This window comes from Nicotiana tomentosiformis, chromosome 11, assembly GCF_000390325.3.
Source record: "Nicotiana tomentosiformis chromosome 11, ASM39032v3, whole genome shotgun sequence".
Taxonomy (NCBI): domain Eukaryota; kingdom Viridiplantae; phylum Streptophyta; class Magnoliopsida; order Solanales; family Solanaceae; genus Nicotiana; species Nicotiana tomentosiformis.
Window position 1 is genome coordinate 55,403,115 of NC_090822.1, and position 18,833 is coordinate 55,421,947.

At 41.6% G+C, this 18,833-nt stretch overlaps 1 protein-coding gene across 1 annotated transcript; it reads right to left on the reverse strand.

Annotated features, from left to right (window-relative positions):
* Window positions 1-1,616: 1,616 nt before the first annotated feature.
* Window positions 1,617-3,297, reverse strand: LOC138901471 (uncharacterized). Its single transcript, XM_070189239.1, has 4 exons — window positions 3,144-3,297; window positions 2,488-2,663; window positions 2,068-2,205; window positions 1,617-2,018 (listed from the first exon to the last, which is right to left on the reverse strand). The coding sequence occupies exons 1-4, from the start codon at window positions 3,295-3,297 to the stop codon at window positions 1,617-1,619; spliced, it is 870 nt and encodes a 289-aa protein (XP_070045340.1).
* Window positions 3,298-18,833: the final 15,536 nt, after the last annotated feature.

Sequence of the window (18,833 nt, forward strand, 5' to 3'; positions counted from 1 at the left end):
TAGCACATAGCTATCACAATAATTCAGGCAACTAGTGCCTCAACCAAGTTTAGATAAGTTACTTACCTCAAGCAACCCAAAATCACTCCACTAGTAAGCCCTTCCTTGCTGGTATCAACCTCCGGAAGGCTCGAATCTAGCAAAAATAATGTAATACTGTCAATAAAAGCCATAGGAAATGATTCCATAAGATAAAGTTATGGTCTTTAACTCAAATCAAAAAGTCAACCCAAATAGTCAACCCCGGGCCCACGCTTCAGAACCCAACAAAATTCACAAATTCAGAACACTCATTGAATACCGAGTCCAACCATACTAAAATCGTTCAGTTCCGGCCTCAAATCGATCTTCAAACCTCAATTTTTTATTTTTGCAAAGTTTCCACAATCCCCCATTTTTTCACTTTAATCCACTAATTAAATGTTAAAACAAAGATGGGATCATGATATAACAACAAATCCGAGTAAAAAATATTTAACCTGATCAAAGACGTGAAAATCCCCTCCAAAATCTCCCAAAACCGAGCTTTGTAACTGAAGATGTGAAATAATACTCTAACCCACGATTTGGGATTTTAAGACATTCTACCCAGGTGCTCTTCTTCGCGAACGCGGAAATTTCCTCGCATTCGCGAAACACAAATATGCACAGCTGCCAAATCCTCCATCGCAAATGCGACGTTCCCATCGTGAATGGGATGGATTCTGATCCAATGCCTACGCGAACACGACCCTTCTCCCGCGAATGTGTAGGCTAAAATCCTGGTGGCCAAGCCAACCTCAACCTTCTACGCGAACGTGAATCCTCTATCGCGATCACGATGCACAAACCCACTAGACCTTTGCGAATGCATGGCCTTCTTCGCGAACGCGAAATATAAAACCTCCTGCCACTTAACAACTCTATGCGAACGCGATCCCCATGTCGCGAACGTGATGAATACTCCACCAGACACTACATCAGTAGTTCTCTAAGGCCAAAATGAAGCTGAACTTCGTCCGAATCAACCCCTGAGGCCCCTGGAACCCTGTCCGAACATACCAACAGGTCCTAAAATACGATACGAACTTAGTCAAAACCTCAAATCACATCAAACAACATTAAAAACATGCATCGCACCCCAATTCAAGCATATTGAAATTAATGGATTTCCAACATCTAAAATTGATGTCGAAACCAATCAAACCAACTCCGATTAACCTCAAATTTTGCACACAAGTCATAAATAACACAACGAACTTACTCCAACTCTCGGAACCAATGTCCGAGCCAGGTATCAAAAAAGTCAACTCTCGGTCAAACTTTCCAACTTTCTCCAATTCAAGGCGAAACGACCTACGGACCTCCAAATCCATATCCGGATATACGCCTAAGTCCAAAATCACCATACGAGCTATCGCAACCATCAAAATTCCATTCCGGAGTCGTTTACACATAAGTCAATGTCCGATCAACTCTTTCTACTTAAGCTTCCAACCTTGGGACTAAGTGTCCCAATTCATTCTGAAACATCCCCGGAACCTAACCAACCACCCCGGTAAGTCACATAACCACAAATGAACATAGAATAAGTAATAAATGGGGGAATAGAATACCTTGAACTGCGGGCCTCCTAATCAACTACATAACCCATCCATATTGGGCACACAAATCTGACCCTGCATCTGCAACACCCCATCATCTCCAATAGAAACCTCCTTGGCCTCACCGTGTTGCACCATGTCCTTAAGGACAAGTAAATGAGGGTCATCGTATTGACGCTCTCTTATGCGCTCAAACAAAGACGACCAAGAAACCACGCAAGCTAGAATCCGACTAGGCTCCGAAACATCTAACCTCACAAACTGATTGGTCAAGGCCTGAACATCTGATGCTAGCGGTATCTCACCAACTAGAATATATACAAGGCTACCCATGCTAACCGCCTTTCTCCTCAAGGCATCGGCCACCACATTGGCCTTCATGGGATGATACAAAATGGTGATATCATCGTCTTTTAACAACTCCAACCATCTCTGCTGCCTCAAATTTAAACAAGTGCTGTAAACTTTGGTGATCTATAAATACCTCAGAAGACACGCCATAGAGATAATGCCTCCAAATGTTCAATGCATGTATAATGGCTGCCAACCCTAGAAGATGAACGGGGTAGGTCTTCTCATGGGTCTTCAATTGGCGTGAACCATAAGCAATCACTCTACCATCCTACATCAAGACACACCCAATACCAATCTGAGAAGCATCACAATACACCATATATGAACCCAATGTTGAAGTTAAAACTAGAACTGGATTTGTGGTCAAGGCAGTCTTGAGCTTCTGAAAGCTCTCCTCACACTCATCGGACCACCTGAATGGGGAACCCTTTTGGGTCAGAACCCTCAACAAATCAGCGATAAAATCCGACCAAACCAAGGATCTCCGAATCTAAGTAGCTGAAGACGGTTTGGGCCAACTCTGAACTGCCTCAATCTTCTTCGGATCTACCTTGATCCCATCACCGGACACCATGTGTCCCAAGAACGCCACAGGATCAAGCCAAAATTCACATTTGGAGAATTTAGCATAAAGTTTCTTCTCCCTCAATGTTTGTAGAATAATCCTCAAATGCTGCACATACTCCTCCAGGCTGTGTGAGTATACTAGTATATCATCAATGAATACTATAACAAAAGAATCAAGATATGGCTAGAATACGTTGTTCATCAGATGCATAAATGCTGCTCGGACATTGGTCAGTCCAAAATACATCAGAAGGAACTCGTAGTGGACATAGCGGGTTCTGAATGTTGTCTTTAGAATATCAGAATCTCGAATCTTCAACTGGTGATACCCGGACCTCAAATCAATCTTTGAAAACACTCTAGCTCCCTGAAGCTGGTAAAATAAGTCATTAATACGTGGTAAAGGATACTTGTTCTTAATTCTAACTTTGTTCAATTGCTTGTAATCAATGCACATCCTCATAGTACCATCCTTCTTCTTCACAAATAGAACCGGTGCACCCCAAGGTGACACACTAGGCCTGATAAATCCCTTATCAAGTAGATCCTAAAGTTATTCTTTCAATTCATTCAACAATGTTGGTGTCATATGATACATTGGAATAGAGATGGCCTGAGTGCACGACACTAAGTCAATACCAAAATCAATGTCTTTACCGGGTCGGATGCCAGGCAGATCTGCATGAAACACATCCGAGAAGTCTCTCACTACCGGAACAGACTCAATTGTAGGAGTATCAACACCAACATCCCTCACAAAGGCCAAATATGCCAAACATCCCTTCCCAACCATCCGTTGGCCTTGAAATATGAAACCACTCTACTGGGGACATAGTCCAGAGAACCTCTCCACTCAACCTTGGGCAAACCCGACATTGCCAATGTCACAGTCTTAGCATGACAATCCAGTATAGCATGACATGCTGACAACCAATCCATACCCAAAATCATGTCAAAATCAACTATGATAAGAAGTAAAAGATAAAATCTCGTCTTTAATCCCCCAATAGTCACCATACATGATCGATACACACGGTCCATAATAATAGATTCACCCATCGACATCCACCCGCGTAGATACATGAACCAACATAACTAAACAATTATAGGGCATATCCAAATAACAAGCAAAGTAGGATGATGCATATGAATTAGTGGAACCAAGGTCAAATAGTATGGAAGCATCTATGTGGCACACTGCAATAATACATGTGATCATGGCGTCTAAAGTAGTGTCCTTCGTCTTGGCGGGAAAAGCATTGCATCAAGCCTGACCACCACCCGATTGACCCCCCCCCTCCGCTAGGGCAACCTTGAACTAACTGGGCCCCACCTCGAGCTGGCTGTGCGGGTGGTGTAGCTGTTGGTGCCACAATCATAGGATGATATCTCTATTGTTGGGGAAATCCCTCTTGAGATGACTTAAGTCTTCGCACATATAGCAACCCGTTCTAATGGGCTGCTGACCCTGATAACCCGAAGAACTGCCCGTAGAAACCTGGGAATATGAAGCATGGTAAGAACTCTGTGCCGGTAATGCACTGAATGATGACTGATCCGAACGAGCACTGTATGAACCATGGCTATCTGATGCACCACAATAAACCGGATGAGCCACCTGAGTGGGTCTATAAGGATGCCCTCTGCTGTGATGGGACTGTCCTCCAGATGAGGCACTACTGAAACCACCTGAACTATGAGGCCTCTTGGCCTCTCTCACATCATGCTCCTAATTGCGAACCTGCTCTAGGCGTCTAACAATATCAACCACCTCATGAAACGTAGTCCATAGTTGAGGCCATCAATGAACCTCATAATCCTCTCCCTCTCAGTGGGAACCAACCATATCGCGTGACGACCAAACTCTGAAAATCTCATATCATACTGAGTCACTGACATACCCTCCTGGAGTAGCTGCTCAAATTGCCTACGCAACTCCACTCTGCGAGTCTGTGGAACAAACTTCTTTAAGAAGAGAATTGAGAACTCATTCCACGTAAGTGGTGCAGCGCCGACTGGCTTGCTCAACTCATAGGCCTCCCACAATCTGTAGGCTACCCCCGTTAAGTGAAAGGTAGTGAATGAAACTCCACTGGTCTCTAAAATACCCATCGTGCGAAGGATCATCTGGCACCTATCTATAAAATCCTAAGCATCCTCTGACTCAACCCCATTGAAATCTGGAGGCTTAAGCCTCCCAAACCGCTATAGTCTCTTCTGCTCCTCATCTCTCAGAGGTAGGCCAACCAGGGCTCGTGCAACTACAACCAGCTGGGATGGTAGCACCCCTGGTGTCTGAAGTTCCTCAACTACCTGGTCTAGAGTACGGGCGGTGGGAGTCTGTGCATCTCCCCCAACCTGAGAAGTGGCTGGTGCATCCGAAATTGTGACTGCCTGAGCCAGACTCGTGCATATAGTCAATATTTGGGCCAAAGCCTCATGAAGGACTAAATCACAATGGCCAAAGCTGGTCCCACCTACTCAACCACATCGGGTATCTTCTCCTCAGCTGGAGCAACTGGTGGCTGCACAGGTGTCACGACCTAAACCGATAGGCCGCGACGGGCACCCGATACCTTACTCAACCGAGTACCAACATAACGTATCTTTTCGCATCATACTATTATAGGTAAATGAGATGGAAAGACTGCTGTGAGATAACCAGAATAAAACATGAGGGAATACTAGACATAGGGCGACTCAACATATAATACAAACTTATACATATGACATACGGGCCTATAAGACCAAAATGATCACTCGTATACTGAACATAGGCCGACAAGGCCATACAATCTTTCACGTACATGACATATGTCTACAAGCCTCTAAGAGTAGATAAATACCATAAAGGTCGGGACAGGGCCCCGCCATACTAAAAAATACATGTCAAAATGATACTGACCTAATAGGCAACTCTGGAGCAAATGGAGCGCACCAACACCTTCCGCTGACCTGATATCCTACTTGGAGGAATCTCAACCTGTCTATCGGGACCTACGGGCATGAAACGCAGTGACCCCAGGCAAAAGGGACATCAGTACAAATAATGTACCGAGTATGTAAGAAATGAAAATCCGTAAATAAAAGAAACGAGAGAAACACGAAGTAAAAGACTCAATACGTAAGTCTGAATAGCTCTGTGAATCATTTCATATTTATAATGTCGTGCATATGCATATAAATGTCATACTCTGCATAGGTGTATGCATACATAACATCATCAAGACTCTAAGGGCATCCCATCATATCAACTCGGCCACTATGGGCAAATCATCAACGTATACCAACTGATCAAGTGGTGGTGCGTATATAACATCGTAACCTTTTCCCATATCCCATATACATATAATATACGCGTATATAACGCCATCTGGTCATGGGTCAATGTACATGTATAAATGAATGAAGTGCATATGAAATATGTTAATAAGATTTCTTAGAATTCCATATGATCAATATGGCTTTGATTAATATCATGAAATAAACTTTATCAACTTTAAGTATTTTCTGAAACCCATGAACAAGTGATAGAATAATAGGACACATGGGGAATCAAGAACGTAGGCACTTCTAGTACTTCTATGAATAGAGTCATTTATGAAATCTATGTTTTTGCTTGTTTAGTTTGTATCGTATGAATCATGCCACAAAGAAAGAAGGGATAGCCTTAAAATACCTGAACCGATTCTCTTGACAATCCCTCTAACACACGTTAATTGCAACAAAGCATGTAACGGTGGGATCGATGTAGGGAAAAATTCGTATGATATTCTCGAGAAAGTTTATACCGTGCTCTCTTAGAATTGCATCCCATGCTGCTATTACATAATATAATCTTCGTATAAATTTGCCTATGCTTTCCTTCCTTACAATGTGATTTAATGAGGCTTTCCTTCATATAAATTTCCTTCCTTAAATTTGCTGAAGCTTTCCTTCTATACAAGCATTTCCCTTAAATAATTTAGAGGGATTTTTAATCTTAGTGAGTGTGGGCCCCACTTATATGATGACTAAGCCGCAAAACTCTCTTAAGGTGCCATCTTGTTACATGAATTAGAGTCATATATTGGGCTTTTGATCAAGACTCCCTTTGCTGCCACGTTGGGGGCTTATTAAGCTTATCCAAATAGCTTAATTACTTAGTTAATATCCCACTAAAAATTTATAATTACCCAATTATCCACATAATTAAGAATTATCTCAAATTATCTAAAAAATACTACTCACTTTTAACATACTTTATATACCTTACTATCATGGTCATGTGGTACCTTGTATGGCACAAGGCCATAAATACCGGGTATTATAGATTAGACCGTTTTTTTATCCCAAAATGTCAAACTTCGATGACATTCATTTTCTTCGATTCGCTCACCCTCTCACCTTCATGAATTTACTTATCACTTGTTTGAAATAGCATAATACTTATGAGCCACCCTTGGACAAAATGCACTTCGATAAGTGTCAAGACACAATTAAATAAGAAGTTTAAAGAGAAAATAATAGTATATTGCTTCCGAATGCGTGTTACAATGTCTTTTTCAAGTAATCAGACTCCCTTTATATAGTAGGGGAGTCCTACTTTAGGTATAATTCTATAAAAAGGCAAAAATCTCCTAATTTGCTGATTTGCCAGTTCCTTATTGATACGTGCCGAGATTCCCACCGTAATACCCGACCAGTCACAGATACTTCAGCCTTCTGTTATTTTAGTCTTTTTTTGGTCATACTGGCAATGTTCCCTCCAGCTCGACCGGGGTCAGGGCCGATTCAGGGATCATGGACTCGATGTTCTCGAGGATGGACATTCCGACCTCGTGTTCTGGTTCGATGGGATCCGGGATCGATCTTCAATCCCTCATGTTCCGAGCCCAAAGTCGATCGTATACAGATAGTTCCCTCAATTTTTGGAGAGTAAACAACGAGAAATGATATGAGCTTCTGATTCTCACCTCGATACTCCGCGTCAAAAATGACAAAGTGAACGAAATGTCTCGTCAGTCCTGTCTTAATGGCACTAAATGCTTGTCAGTTACTGGGTGGCCACTCCTGGATTTAAACCGTCATTTGGAAACTATAAATACCCCCTTCTTCATTTATTCAAACTTTACATCCAAATCTTCTATACTCTTGTTCCTTAGAAATTTCTACATTTTCTAGAACTTGCATCTTGATTTCTTCAGATCTTTGTAAGAACATTCGCTTGTTTTCATTCCAAATCATCAAGTGTATCCCTTTAACTTCCTCATTTTCATCTCTTTCCCTCCATTTTAAAAGAAATGGCCAAAACTTAAAAAATAGTTCCCCAAAAAAAACTACTTCTACATCGCATCCTGGCGGGTGCTCGCTGACCACCGATTTTAAGGTTGAAAAACCTTCACCCGTACAGAGCCCGGGTGAGAAGGTCTCGAGGTACATCTGCTCGATTACTAAAGAAATTCTCCCCATGGTTAAAAAGGATTGCAACTGGATTGGCAAAGATGTGGTGGTTCCCAGGCCCGATGAAGATATCACTACCCACGTCGAAGGATACTTAAGTGTTTACACTTATCCCTTTACGCTAGGCCCGTTGGACCCGGTAATCATCCATTTCTACAAAAGGTACGAGGTGTGCCTTGGTCAGATTCACCCTTTATTCTTGAGGATCGTCCTTCTTCTCCGGTTCTTCGTGAACAAGATCGACGGATGCTCGTTCACCGTCGACCACCTTATGCGCTTATATAGTCCTCGACTATTTCAGAGGAGGGGGGGCTGATTAAACTTGCACACCGGGCTAGTAAAGCCCCATTCTCGAGCATCGATGAAGATCGAGATCGAGGTTGGCTAGGTCTTTTTGTCCGAGTGAGGACCTCGAACTTGATCCCAGCCGAGTACATACCATTCCCCAAGAAGTGGAAAATAAAACATAAGTAAACATTCATTTTTCCCAAAATTTTATTTTTCAGTCTCTTTTCCTTCTTTCTTATCGGTGTTTGGTGGCGATGCAGCTATTGCTCGGGTCCCGAACGTAGTTCTTCGACTCAAGGTGGGTCGAGGGCATTGTTTCACAAAAGCTATATTCCTAGCGTGCATGGCGTGAACTCTCGAAAGGCCAGCTGGTAGGAGGCCCGTTCTCACGGTGAGGTTCCTTACCTGAGTGAACAACACTTGGTTTTCTTTTGTGTCACTGAGTTCTTACTCGTTTCATTTCCCATTGCAGGTCTTTCCAAGGACATCGCAATGAGGACTCCATCCGATGATGAGGAAGGCCCTGCTGAGTCCCCTGCTCCAAGACAAGGTAATGAGAAGAAAATAAAGAGGGCTCCGAGTTCTTCGATCTCAGAGAAGAATAAAACGAAAAGAAAGCTGGCGCGCAATCCTAAAGAAGGTACCAGTGCTCGAGCCCTACCTTCGGATTCACTCTATCGGCTGAGGGACGAATCTGAAGGAGAAGAAGAAGAAGAATAAGAAGCCTCTGAACTGGTGGCCCGCGTGCGGTCGCAGTTCGAGGGACTAGGGGCCTCCAAATCAGAGAGAGGTGAGGACGATCTGCCTCGAGCCAGGGAAGCCGACAAGGAGGTTGTAGTCGGAGCCAGTGTGGAGACCGGGGTCGAGGCCAATGCGGAGGTCGTGGTCGAGGCTTCCCGGGATGAGGGTAGTGCCTCGAAGGATGTACTCGGTATGATAGACATCACCTAGTCGCCTTCGTTCACTGAGTCTACGATCAATGAGGCTCGGGCAGTGAAACCTCACCCTAACGAGGGGGCCCATGGAACGGCCGACCCTTTCTGCGGCTTTTTTGATGGCGTGGATTCTACCGCCACGGAGGGTGTCACCGGATTGGGTGACTTAGAGGTGCTGAGGAAGAGTCCATCTTCGGGAACAAGCGGGCCTTCCTCAAGCCCGAAATTAATCAACCGGTTCCCAGCTCTAAGCGTGGATCCTAACCGGAAGCGATCGATTATTATGCTCGAGTCTTTTATGCCCCCATAGGGGTGGCCAGTTACCTTCGGTGTTTGGTGAACGATGAGGACCAAGCCAAGATGAACGAGGTAGAAGTGCCCTGCCTGTTCAATGAATCTCAACATATTACACCCCATGTTTTCGTACGTGAATGTACACCATAAATAAATTGATGGAAGCTCGTAAATGAGATGTTACATCCTGCATTTTCGTAAGTTAAAGTTTCGGCATATGTTAATCGACGTAAAATTCGGGAATGCGGTTATTTTGAAATTATAAGCATTATGCCATTTCAAACACGTGATGAGTAAATTGTGAAGGAAAAATGGTTAGCAAATCGAAGAAAAGGAATTTCGTCAAAGTTTGACATTTTGGGATAAAATACGGCTCGAACTAAAATACCCGGTATTTATGGACTAGTGCCATACAAGGTACTATATGACCATGATAGTAAGGTGTACAAGGTATGTTAAAAGTGAGCAGTATTTTAGGTAAGTTGAGATAATTCTTAATTATGTAGGTAATTGGTTAATTATTGGGTAATGGGATATTACCTAATTAATTAGGGATATATCGGATAAGGATTAAAATGGATTATGTGGAAGCCCCCCCTTCCATTTTAAGTGACTCATACATTTAATTGAAAGGTGGCAAACTAAAAGGTTAAGTACAAGACACTACATCTTCCTACGTGTAAAGACATAAAAGTTTGGCATTTGGACTTTAAATATTTAAGTAAGTGATCTTATAATATTTTCCCATTTGCAAAGATTACAAAACATACGCTAAGAATATATAAAAAGAATCCATAACATTTCAACCAACTCCTATCAGGATTATTATTACATAAGTTAAGAGAAAATCACATAAGCTTGAAAAAAAAAGCTTACGAATGAAGCTCTAAATTACAAGAATCTCTTTACTTCACTATTAGACTCCTAATTCACAAAGAAAAGTGAATTAGAACTAAGCAAGGTAACAGATTTTGGGCAAAATTTTCATACAAAGTTACATTGCGTAATAGCAACGGGATTGCAATTCTAAGAGAGCACGGTACAATCTTTCTCAAGAACATCATACGGATTTTCCCCTACTTCAATCCATCGTTACGTGCTTTTTGCAAAAGAAGTTGGTTAGAGGGATTGTTAAGAGAATCGACTCAGGTATGTTAAGGCTATACCTTCTTTCTTTTGGCATGATCAATACGATACAAACGAAATGAGCAAATGCACAATTTCCATAAATGACTCTATTCATAGAAATACTAGAGATGCTTATGTTCTTAATTCCCCATGTGTCATATTATTCTATCATCTGTTCATGGGTCTCAGAAAATACGCAAGTTGATAAAGTTTGTTTCATGATATTACTCAAAGGCATAATGGTCTTATAATGTTCCGAAAGATTTTATTGATGTACTTCTCATGCATTGCATTCATTTATACATGCATATTGACCCATGACCAGATGGAGTTATATACGCGTATATATGTAGATATATGTATATGTGATATGGGAAAAGGTTACGGCGTTATATACACACCACCACCTGATCAGCTGGTTTACGCTGATGAATTGCCCACAATGGCCGAGATGATATGATGGGATTCCCTCAGAGGCTTGATGATGTTATGAACGCATATACCTATGCATGGTATGACATTTATACGTATATGCATGACATTATAAATATGAAGTGATTCACATAGTTATTCAGAAATACATGTCGAGTCTTTTACTCCATGTTTCTCTCATGTCTATTGTTTACTGATTTTCATTGCTTATATACTCGGTACATTATTTGTACTGACATTCCTTGTGCCTGGGGAAGCTACGTTTCATGCCCGCAAGTCTCGATAGACAAGTCGATAGTCCTCCAAGTAGGCGATCAGCTCAGCAAAATATGTTGGTGCACTCCATTTGTTCTGGAGTTGCTTGTTTGATCAGTATGATTTAGACGTGTATTTTTTGGTATGGCGGGGCTCTGTCCCAACCTTTATGACAATTATGTATTCTTAGACGCTTGTAGACAGATGTCATGTACGTAAAAGATTGTATGGCCTTGTCGGCCTATATTTAGTGTACGAGTGGTTATTTTGGTCTTATAGGCCCATATGTCTTAAGTATAAGTTGGTATTACATGTTGTATTCTACCTATCTCACGGCAGCCTCTCCGGCTTAGTTATCTATGATAGTATGATACGAAAAGATACGTTATGTTGGTACTCGGTTGAGTAAGGTACCGAGTGCCCGTCGTGGCCAATTGATTTGGGTCGTGACACAACAGCCATTAAACCGAGTAACTTCAGATACCTCTTGATGATTTATAGTTTGTACTTAGATCAATTTGTAGATGATCATAACTTCTTTCTATGTGCTTGTAGGCCTCGGTACTTCATCACGAGACTTTTCTCCGATATCGAGAAGAGCTGAACCAGTATGAGGTCGAGATTCGAGGGCTCACTGAGAAGAGATATGCTTACAAACGTCTTAGCGAGCAAAGTGAAGGGGAGGCTAAGAGCCCCCGTGCTTAGCTAGAGGTGGCTCGGAAGGAGCATGCCGACCTGGTTGAGCAGGTAAGAAGAGTATTTGAGGTTAGTGATGATGAGTCAGACACGGTGACTAACAGTCCGAACCTGCAGGTCCAAAAGCAGCATGATCAGATCGAGCAGCTCCGGGTAGTTGTGGATACGGTAAAGGTCGAGGCCGAAGAATGGAAATAAAATATGGAACGCTTGGCCTCATAAAAGGAGACTACCCAGGAACAATTGGCTTCAACTGAGATCCAGCTTCGAGCTGTGAAGGAAAATGCCTTGGTGTAAGCCAAAAAGATCAAAGAGCTCCAGTCTCAGCTAAATTCGCCCAAGGTGGTTAAAGTCGATACCGATGAGATGGTGGCCGTTTATAAGGCCGATGCAGAGGCGGCTCAGGTTCGAGCAAAGGATATCATCGAGTACGCAAAGCAGCAATCTCGAAGGGAGGTCCTCGAGGAAATTAATGCTCGGGATTTCAACTTATCGGCTGAGATTGAGAGTGCCAAGGAGCTCGAAGCTGAGGCCAAAAAATTGCCTATCCCGAAAACGATGAAGACTCTGAAGATTTGGGTGAGTCCGAGGTTGGAGGAGACCCCGAAGGTTATGATGCGGTCCCCGACAAAGACTAGGACACTTAGGCTCTTTTTAGATATTTTTGTTTTTTTGCTTTTTGTATTAACTTTTTTGTTGAGGTCGTTTGACCTTTGTAAAAATTTGTCTCGAGGCCGTTTTTGGCCCTTGTAAAGATCTTTTGATATGTATATAAAGCTTTCTTCCCTTCTGTAATTTCTGAAAGTTTTACTTTGCTTTATCATTTATATTTGCGAAGATTAAAATGCCTTAGCACGAAATAGTTAGGTTATGCTTTGAGGTTCGAACAAGCCTTGCCTTCAATATTATTTTATTTTTAAGGCATCGTGGGGGTTTGGTGTGACCGAAAATCTTTCCCCAGAGTACTTATACTTTTTTAGATTATAGTTTGCCGAGGGTAGCCTTTAGAACCGGTTAAGAAATTTTAAGGCCTTGTTGTTTTTGTTACGGGTCTCGGATGTCTCCGAGCAGTGTTAATATGGTCGTAGCAGTTTTAGTTCAGGTGATGCACAGTGGGCTCGTTATCCCGAGTTATCTGGGCTTGCCTAAGATAACAGTCCCCGAGTGGGGATGTCTGTAGCCTTTAAAATTCGGGCGTTGCCTAATAGGTCTTGTGCCGCCGAGCTCCGATAGCTCGGACCATCCGATTTTGTTTTCGAACAGCAGTCCCCGAGTGAGAGTGATTGTTCGAACTTGGATTAAGGTGTCCCTTGGGATCGATACCTTTAGGGGATCGTATGTAGGAAATTCCTTGATAAATGCGAGAAAAACTTTAAAAGACAAGATATTTATCTGCAAGGAAGAGACTTCTTTTTATTCTTGTGAATAATAGTTATACATGTGTACATGTTTTGTGTCAGGGCTCGAGCAGTCTATGTGGGCACGGTTCTTTTGATCATTTGGCCCTTACAATAAATCCTATCGATCGAGACCCTTCAATCGCGAAGTTTCTTTCCTTGATAAAGTCGATATTCGATGGTAATGCCCCCCCAGTATACAAGGATGATCATAGAGAGAAGCCTCGGATACTGTTGATGTGATCTTTGACACCGATTCACAAACGGCCTTCTATTCTAAGTTAGCACGATTCATTATTGCCTCTTTAAAAAACTTGCCGGAAAACCCATTTGGGACAAAACCGATTCAAGGGAAAAAAGTGCAACACATATTTTCAGACCTAAAGATCTGTACCGCTCCTTGTTGGTTACCTGCAAGTTTTAGTTCAAAAATAAGTAAAACGGAATGAATGGGGTTGTACCTTAGTAGTTGTATCACATCAAGTAAGTTATGTTCCAGTTATTCGGTAGTCGTTCACCATTCATTGCCCCGAGTTTGTATGATCCTTTTCCGGTGACCTCGAGAATTTTGTATGACCCTTCCCAGTTCAGCCCTAGCTTCCCCTCGTTTGGATTCTGGGTGCTTATTATGACCCTTCTTAACACTAAGTCCCCGATGTTGAAGTGTCGAAGGTTGGTCCTTTGGTTGTAATATCTCTCGATCCGCTATTTTTGGGCCGACAACCGGACAAGGGCGGCTTCTCGCCTTTCATCTAATAGTCCAGGCTTGTACTCATGGCCTCGTCATTCGATTCTTTGGTTGTGTATTGGAACCTAAGACTTTGTTCTTCGAATTCGACTGGTATTACAGCTTCGGCGCCATAAACCAGTGAGAATGGGGTGGCCCCGGTACTGGACCTCTAGATCGTACGATATGCCCATAAGACTTCGGGCAGGATTTCCTTCCATTTTCCTTTGGCGTCGGTTAACCTCTTTTTAAGGTTTTGGAGTATGGTTTTGTTGGTCGAATATGCTTGTCCGTTCCCACTAGGGTGATAGGGTGTTGATAGGATCCTTTTGATCTTATGGTCTTCGAGAAACTTGGTCACTTTGTTGCCGATGAATTGTTTCCCGTTGTCACACACGATCTCGGCCAGCATGCTAAACCGGTATATGATATGGTTCCAAATGAAATCGATGACTTCCTTCTCCCTGACCTTCTTGTATGCCTGGGATTCCACCCACTTAGAAAAATTGTCAGTCATAAACAATATAAATTGAGCCTTACCGGGTGCCCATGGAAGCGGGCCAACGATGTCCATTCCCCACTTCATGAACGACCATGGTGACAAAACTGAATGCAGCAGCTCCCCGGGTTGGTGAATCATCGGGGCATGTCTTTGGCATTCATCACATTTTCGTATGAACTCCTTCGCATCCTTTTCCATGTCGATCCAGAAGTAGCCGGCTCTGATCACCTTTCGAACCAATGATTAGGCACCTGAATGATTTCCACACGTGCCCTAGTGAACTTCCCTTAGAACATACTCGATATCTCATGGTCGTAGGCATATCGCTAGTGGGCCATCGAACGTTCTTCTGAACAGGGTTCCGTCTTCAAAAAGGCTAAACCAGGTTGCCTTTGTATGTAGGGCCCTCGATTCTTTTGGGTCCGAGGGCAGTTTCCCAGTCTTCAGGTATTCTACATATTTGTTTCTCCAATCCCAAGTCAAGCTTGTAGAGTTTATCTCGTCCTGACCTTCTTCCACTATCGATCTCATAAGTTGCACGACTGCCGCCGAGTTAAGTTCGTCGTCCTCGACCGACGACCCTAAGTTTGCAAGGGCATCTGCCTCGCTGTTTTGATCCTGAGATATGTGTTACAAAGTCCACTCCTTGAACCGATGTAATTCACATGCAACTTATCCAGGTATCTTAGCATGCGTTCTTCTCTGACCTCGAATGTACCATTAACTTGGTTTACCATGAGGATTGGAGTCTCACTTAGCTTCGATCACCTCTTCCCCCAAGCTTTTGGCTAGTTCGAGACCTGCAATCATTGCCTCATATTCGGCCTCGTTGTTAGTCAATTTCACAGTTCTAGTAGATTGTCTAACTATATTGCCTGTAGGTGGCTTCAATACGATGCCAAGTCTGGACCCTTTATTGTTCGGGGTGCCGTCCGTAAAGAGGGTCCAGATTCCCGAAGACGTCCCCGAGTTTACCAACTATTTTTCGACCTCGAGTATTAGGGACAGTGTAAGTCGGCCATAAAAGCTTCCAAAATTTGAGATTTAATGGCTGTCCGGGGCCGATATTCAATATCGTACCCACGGATTTCCATGGCCCATTTTGCCAATCGTCCCGAGAGTTAGGGTTTATGCATTATATTCCGCAATGGGTAAATAGTCACAACACATGTATGATGGCACTGAAAATATGGTTTCAGTTTCCTAGAGGTGCTTTACAAAGCAAGCGCCAATTTTTCTAGGTGAGGGTACCTAGTTTCGGCCTCACCCACAGTCCTGCTAACATAGTAAATTAGCAATTGTGTACCATGCTCTTCCCGAACCAGGACTCCACTTATCGCTATCTCTGATACTGCTAAGTACATGTATAGTTGTTCGTCTGCCTTCGGCGTGTGAAGCAGTGGTGGGCTCGATAAATATCGCTTGAGTTCCTCCAAGGACCCTTGGCATTCTGGGGTCCATGAGAAATTGTTCTTCTTCTTCAGTAGCGAGAAGAATCAATGGCTCTTATAGGAGGACCTAGAGATGAATCGCCCCAGGGAGGCTATACGCTCGGTTAACCTTTGCACGGCCTTTACGTTGTCCACCACTGTGATATCTTCGATTGCTTTGATCTCGATCCCCCGGTTGGATACCATGAACCCGAGGAATTTAAACGATCCGACTCCAAATGCATATTTCTCCGGGTTCAGCTTCATATTGTACTTCTTCAATATGCTGAAGGTTTCCTACAAATGTTTTAAATGGTCTTCTGCTCGCAGGGACTTAACCAACATATCGTAAATGTAAAACTCCATTGGTTATCCTATTTGTTCCTCGAACATCCGGTTCACTAAGCGTTGATAAGTGGAACCAGCATTATGTTGTCCGAATGGCATCACGTTACAACAATATGTGCGGTATTTTGTGATGAAGGAGGTTTTCTCCTGATCATCCGAGTTCATCCGTGTTTGGTTGTACCCGGAATAGGCGTCGCGAAAACTGAGGATCTCGTGGCCGGTCATGGCATCGATTATGCGATCGATGTTGGGCAAAGGGGAAGTGACATGCCCCAACTCGGGGAGCGCGACCGGCGCTCAACCGAGTGAACCCGGCCGAGCAAGCCTGTTAGATTTCCTTCTACCCAAACTCATCCATGAATAAAGAGGAGAAGTACTACATTAATCAAATATTGAAAATATTTCATTAGCAACTCTCATTTCATTTCCATTAGCAGCTTCATTCATAATTTCCAAAATATTAAAATTTTATAGATATATAGAAAAACATGTTTGCCAAATACCAACATTTCTAGTTCAATTCCCCATATCAAACACCACCCATCACACTTCCTTTTTTCCGAGGGATAGGGAGTTTTTCTAATTTAAGTGACATTATTTAAGAGTCGCCACTCGGAATTATTGAATTACGGTGTTCCGAGTCACCATTTATTTTAAATCCCAAATCAAGGAAATTTGACTCTGAATTATGGTCTGCGAACACAAAAGACCGAGTAAGAAATTCTGTTAACCCGGGAGAAGATGTTAGGCATTCTCGGATTCTGTGGTTCTAGCACGGTCGCTTTAATAATTATACCTCGCTTATCTAATTCTGGATATTTTATGTTCTAGGAAAATTTATGCACTTTTGCCTTAAACCGCTTTTAATTGCTTGATTATTCATAATTTTGGAATTATCTTAAAACGAGTAACGCGTACGTGTACTCATTTTGTTTGGCACATTAAAAATCATGTCACGCATGCATGTACACAATTGATAACACTTTTATTATTATTAAGATTATTCAGTCAAGGTCGCACGAACGCGTACCTTGATTTATTTTAGAAATCCTAATTGTGTCGCGCGAACATGTACATAACTACGATAATTTGATTAATTTAGAGCGCACTTGAAATATACCACCGTGTTCATGAATTATTGTTCCTAAACTAATTTGAAAATCATTGTAAAGTCAAGATTTATGAAATGTAATTGTGTAGAACTAGAAGTATGGAATTTAATTACTAGAATTATTTACAAAAATGAATTACTTTACTAAGTTATGAAAAGTATTTGAAATTATTTATTATGGAAGAAATATGAGCTAGCTTATGAATTTTATTACCATGGGCCATAGTACTTAAACTATCCGACCCAAAAGTTCCTAAAGGCCCGATCTTTCTTAATTTTAAAGTCAAAAAATTCCATGGCCCATTCTTCCTTAACATCAAAATTATTTCATCAACGTTCATATGGCCCAATTCCCTTTATACATTACTGCCTTTTGCACCTTGATTTACTTTAACATGAATTTCTACTTCTTTAAAATTATATTAAACAAATAATGACAGTGAAAGATCCATGCCTTACTAATTCATGGAACTAAATATTCTATAAAACTAATCTACCAAAAATAGATAGAAAATTTAAGAAAAACTAACCAAGAACAGGAAAACTATTGTGTATGGATTAAAAGGAAACAAACATGTTCTTGCTAAAGCTTTAAACCAACAAAAGATGACAAACTAATTTATGCTAACTATGAACAGGAAAAACAACATGCTCAAATAATCAGTAAGTATGAACCATAAAATTTTACTCAACTACTCATCATAATAAAAAAAATCAAAACTTATATATTAATCAAGGATAAAGTAAGAAATGGACCTCGATACAGCTTCTCACGAAATCGAATGAAATGAAGAAAGGGAATCTGACCCGAGTCTGGCTCGCCGGAGACCTCAACGAAGACGGAGAGACAAAGTCGGAACCTTGTTATTTTATTAGGATACTTCAAGGGTGTTTTTAGGCTTGAATAATAAGCATTTTCGAGTCTTATACGGGGTGATGAATTACTGGATTTTTCGAAAGAAAGAATGACAAGAGTAGAAATTCTCTTAGCGTAGAAGAAGAAAATATTCTCTCAATTCCCTTCTCTCGTTTTTTTCTTCTCTTTCTCTCTTCTATTTATAGAAAAATATTTCGGCATTTTTCAGATTTTTGTTAATTATTTTCTTATTTTATTATTGTTTTAATTAAAAATATTCCCACTTCTCATTTTTATTTTTTTTAAACAAAATAAATTCCCCACTTTCCTTTACTTTTATTTTTAAATTTCCCACTTTTTTACTTTTCTTTTTTATTTTCCACTTATTTTACTTTTATTTTTTTAATTTCCACTTATTTTACATTTCATTTTTTTAATTTCCACTTTCTTTTACTTTGTTTAAAAAAAGAAATTCACCTACCTTTACT

What these genes read in the sequence shown, in the direction of transcription:
- LOC138901471 (XM_070189239.1), bottom strand. Translation starts at nt 3,297, where the DNA reads ATGGTTGGGAAGGGATGTTTGGCATATTTGGCCTTTGTGAGGGATGTT. An exon ending in CGGTAAAGACATTGATTTTG is followed by an intron (nt 2,664 to 3,143) that starts GTATTGACTTAG and finishes CTTTTGTTATAG; the next exon opens with TATTCATTGATGATATACTA. An exon ending in TCTATGGCGTGTCTTCTGAG is followed by an intron (nt 2,019 to 2,067) that starts GTATTTATAGAT and finishes AATTTGAGGCAG; the next exon opens with CAGAGATGGTTGGAGTTGTT.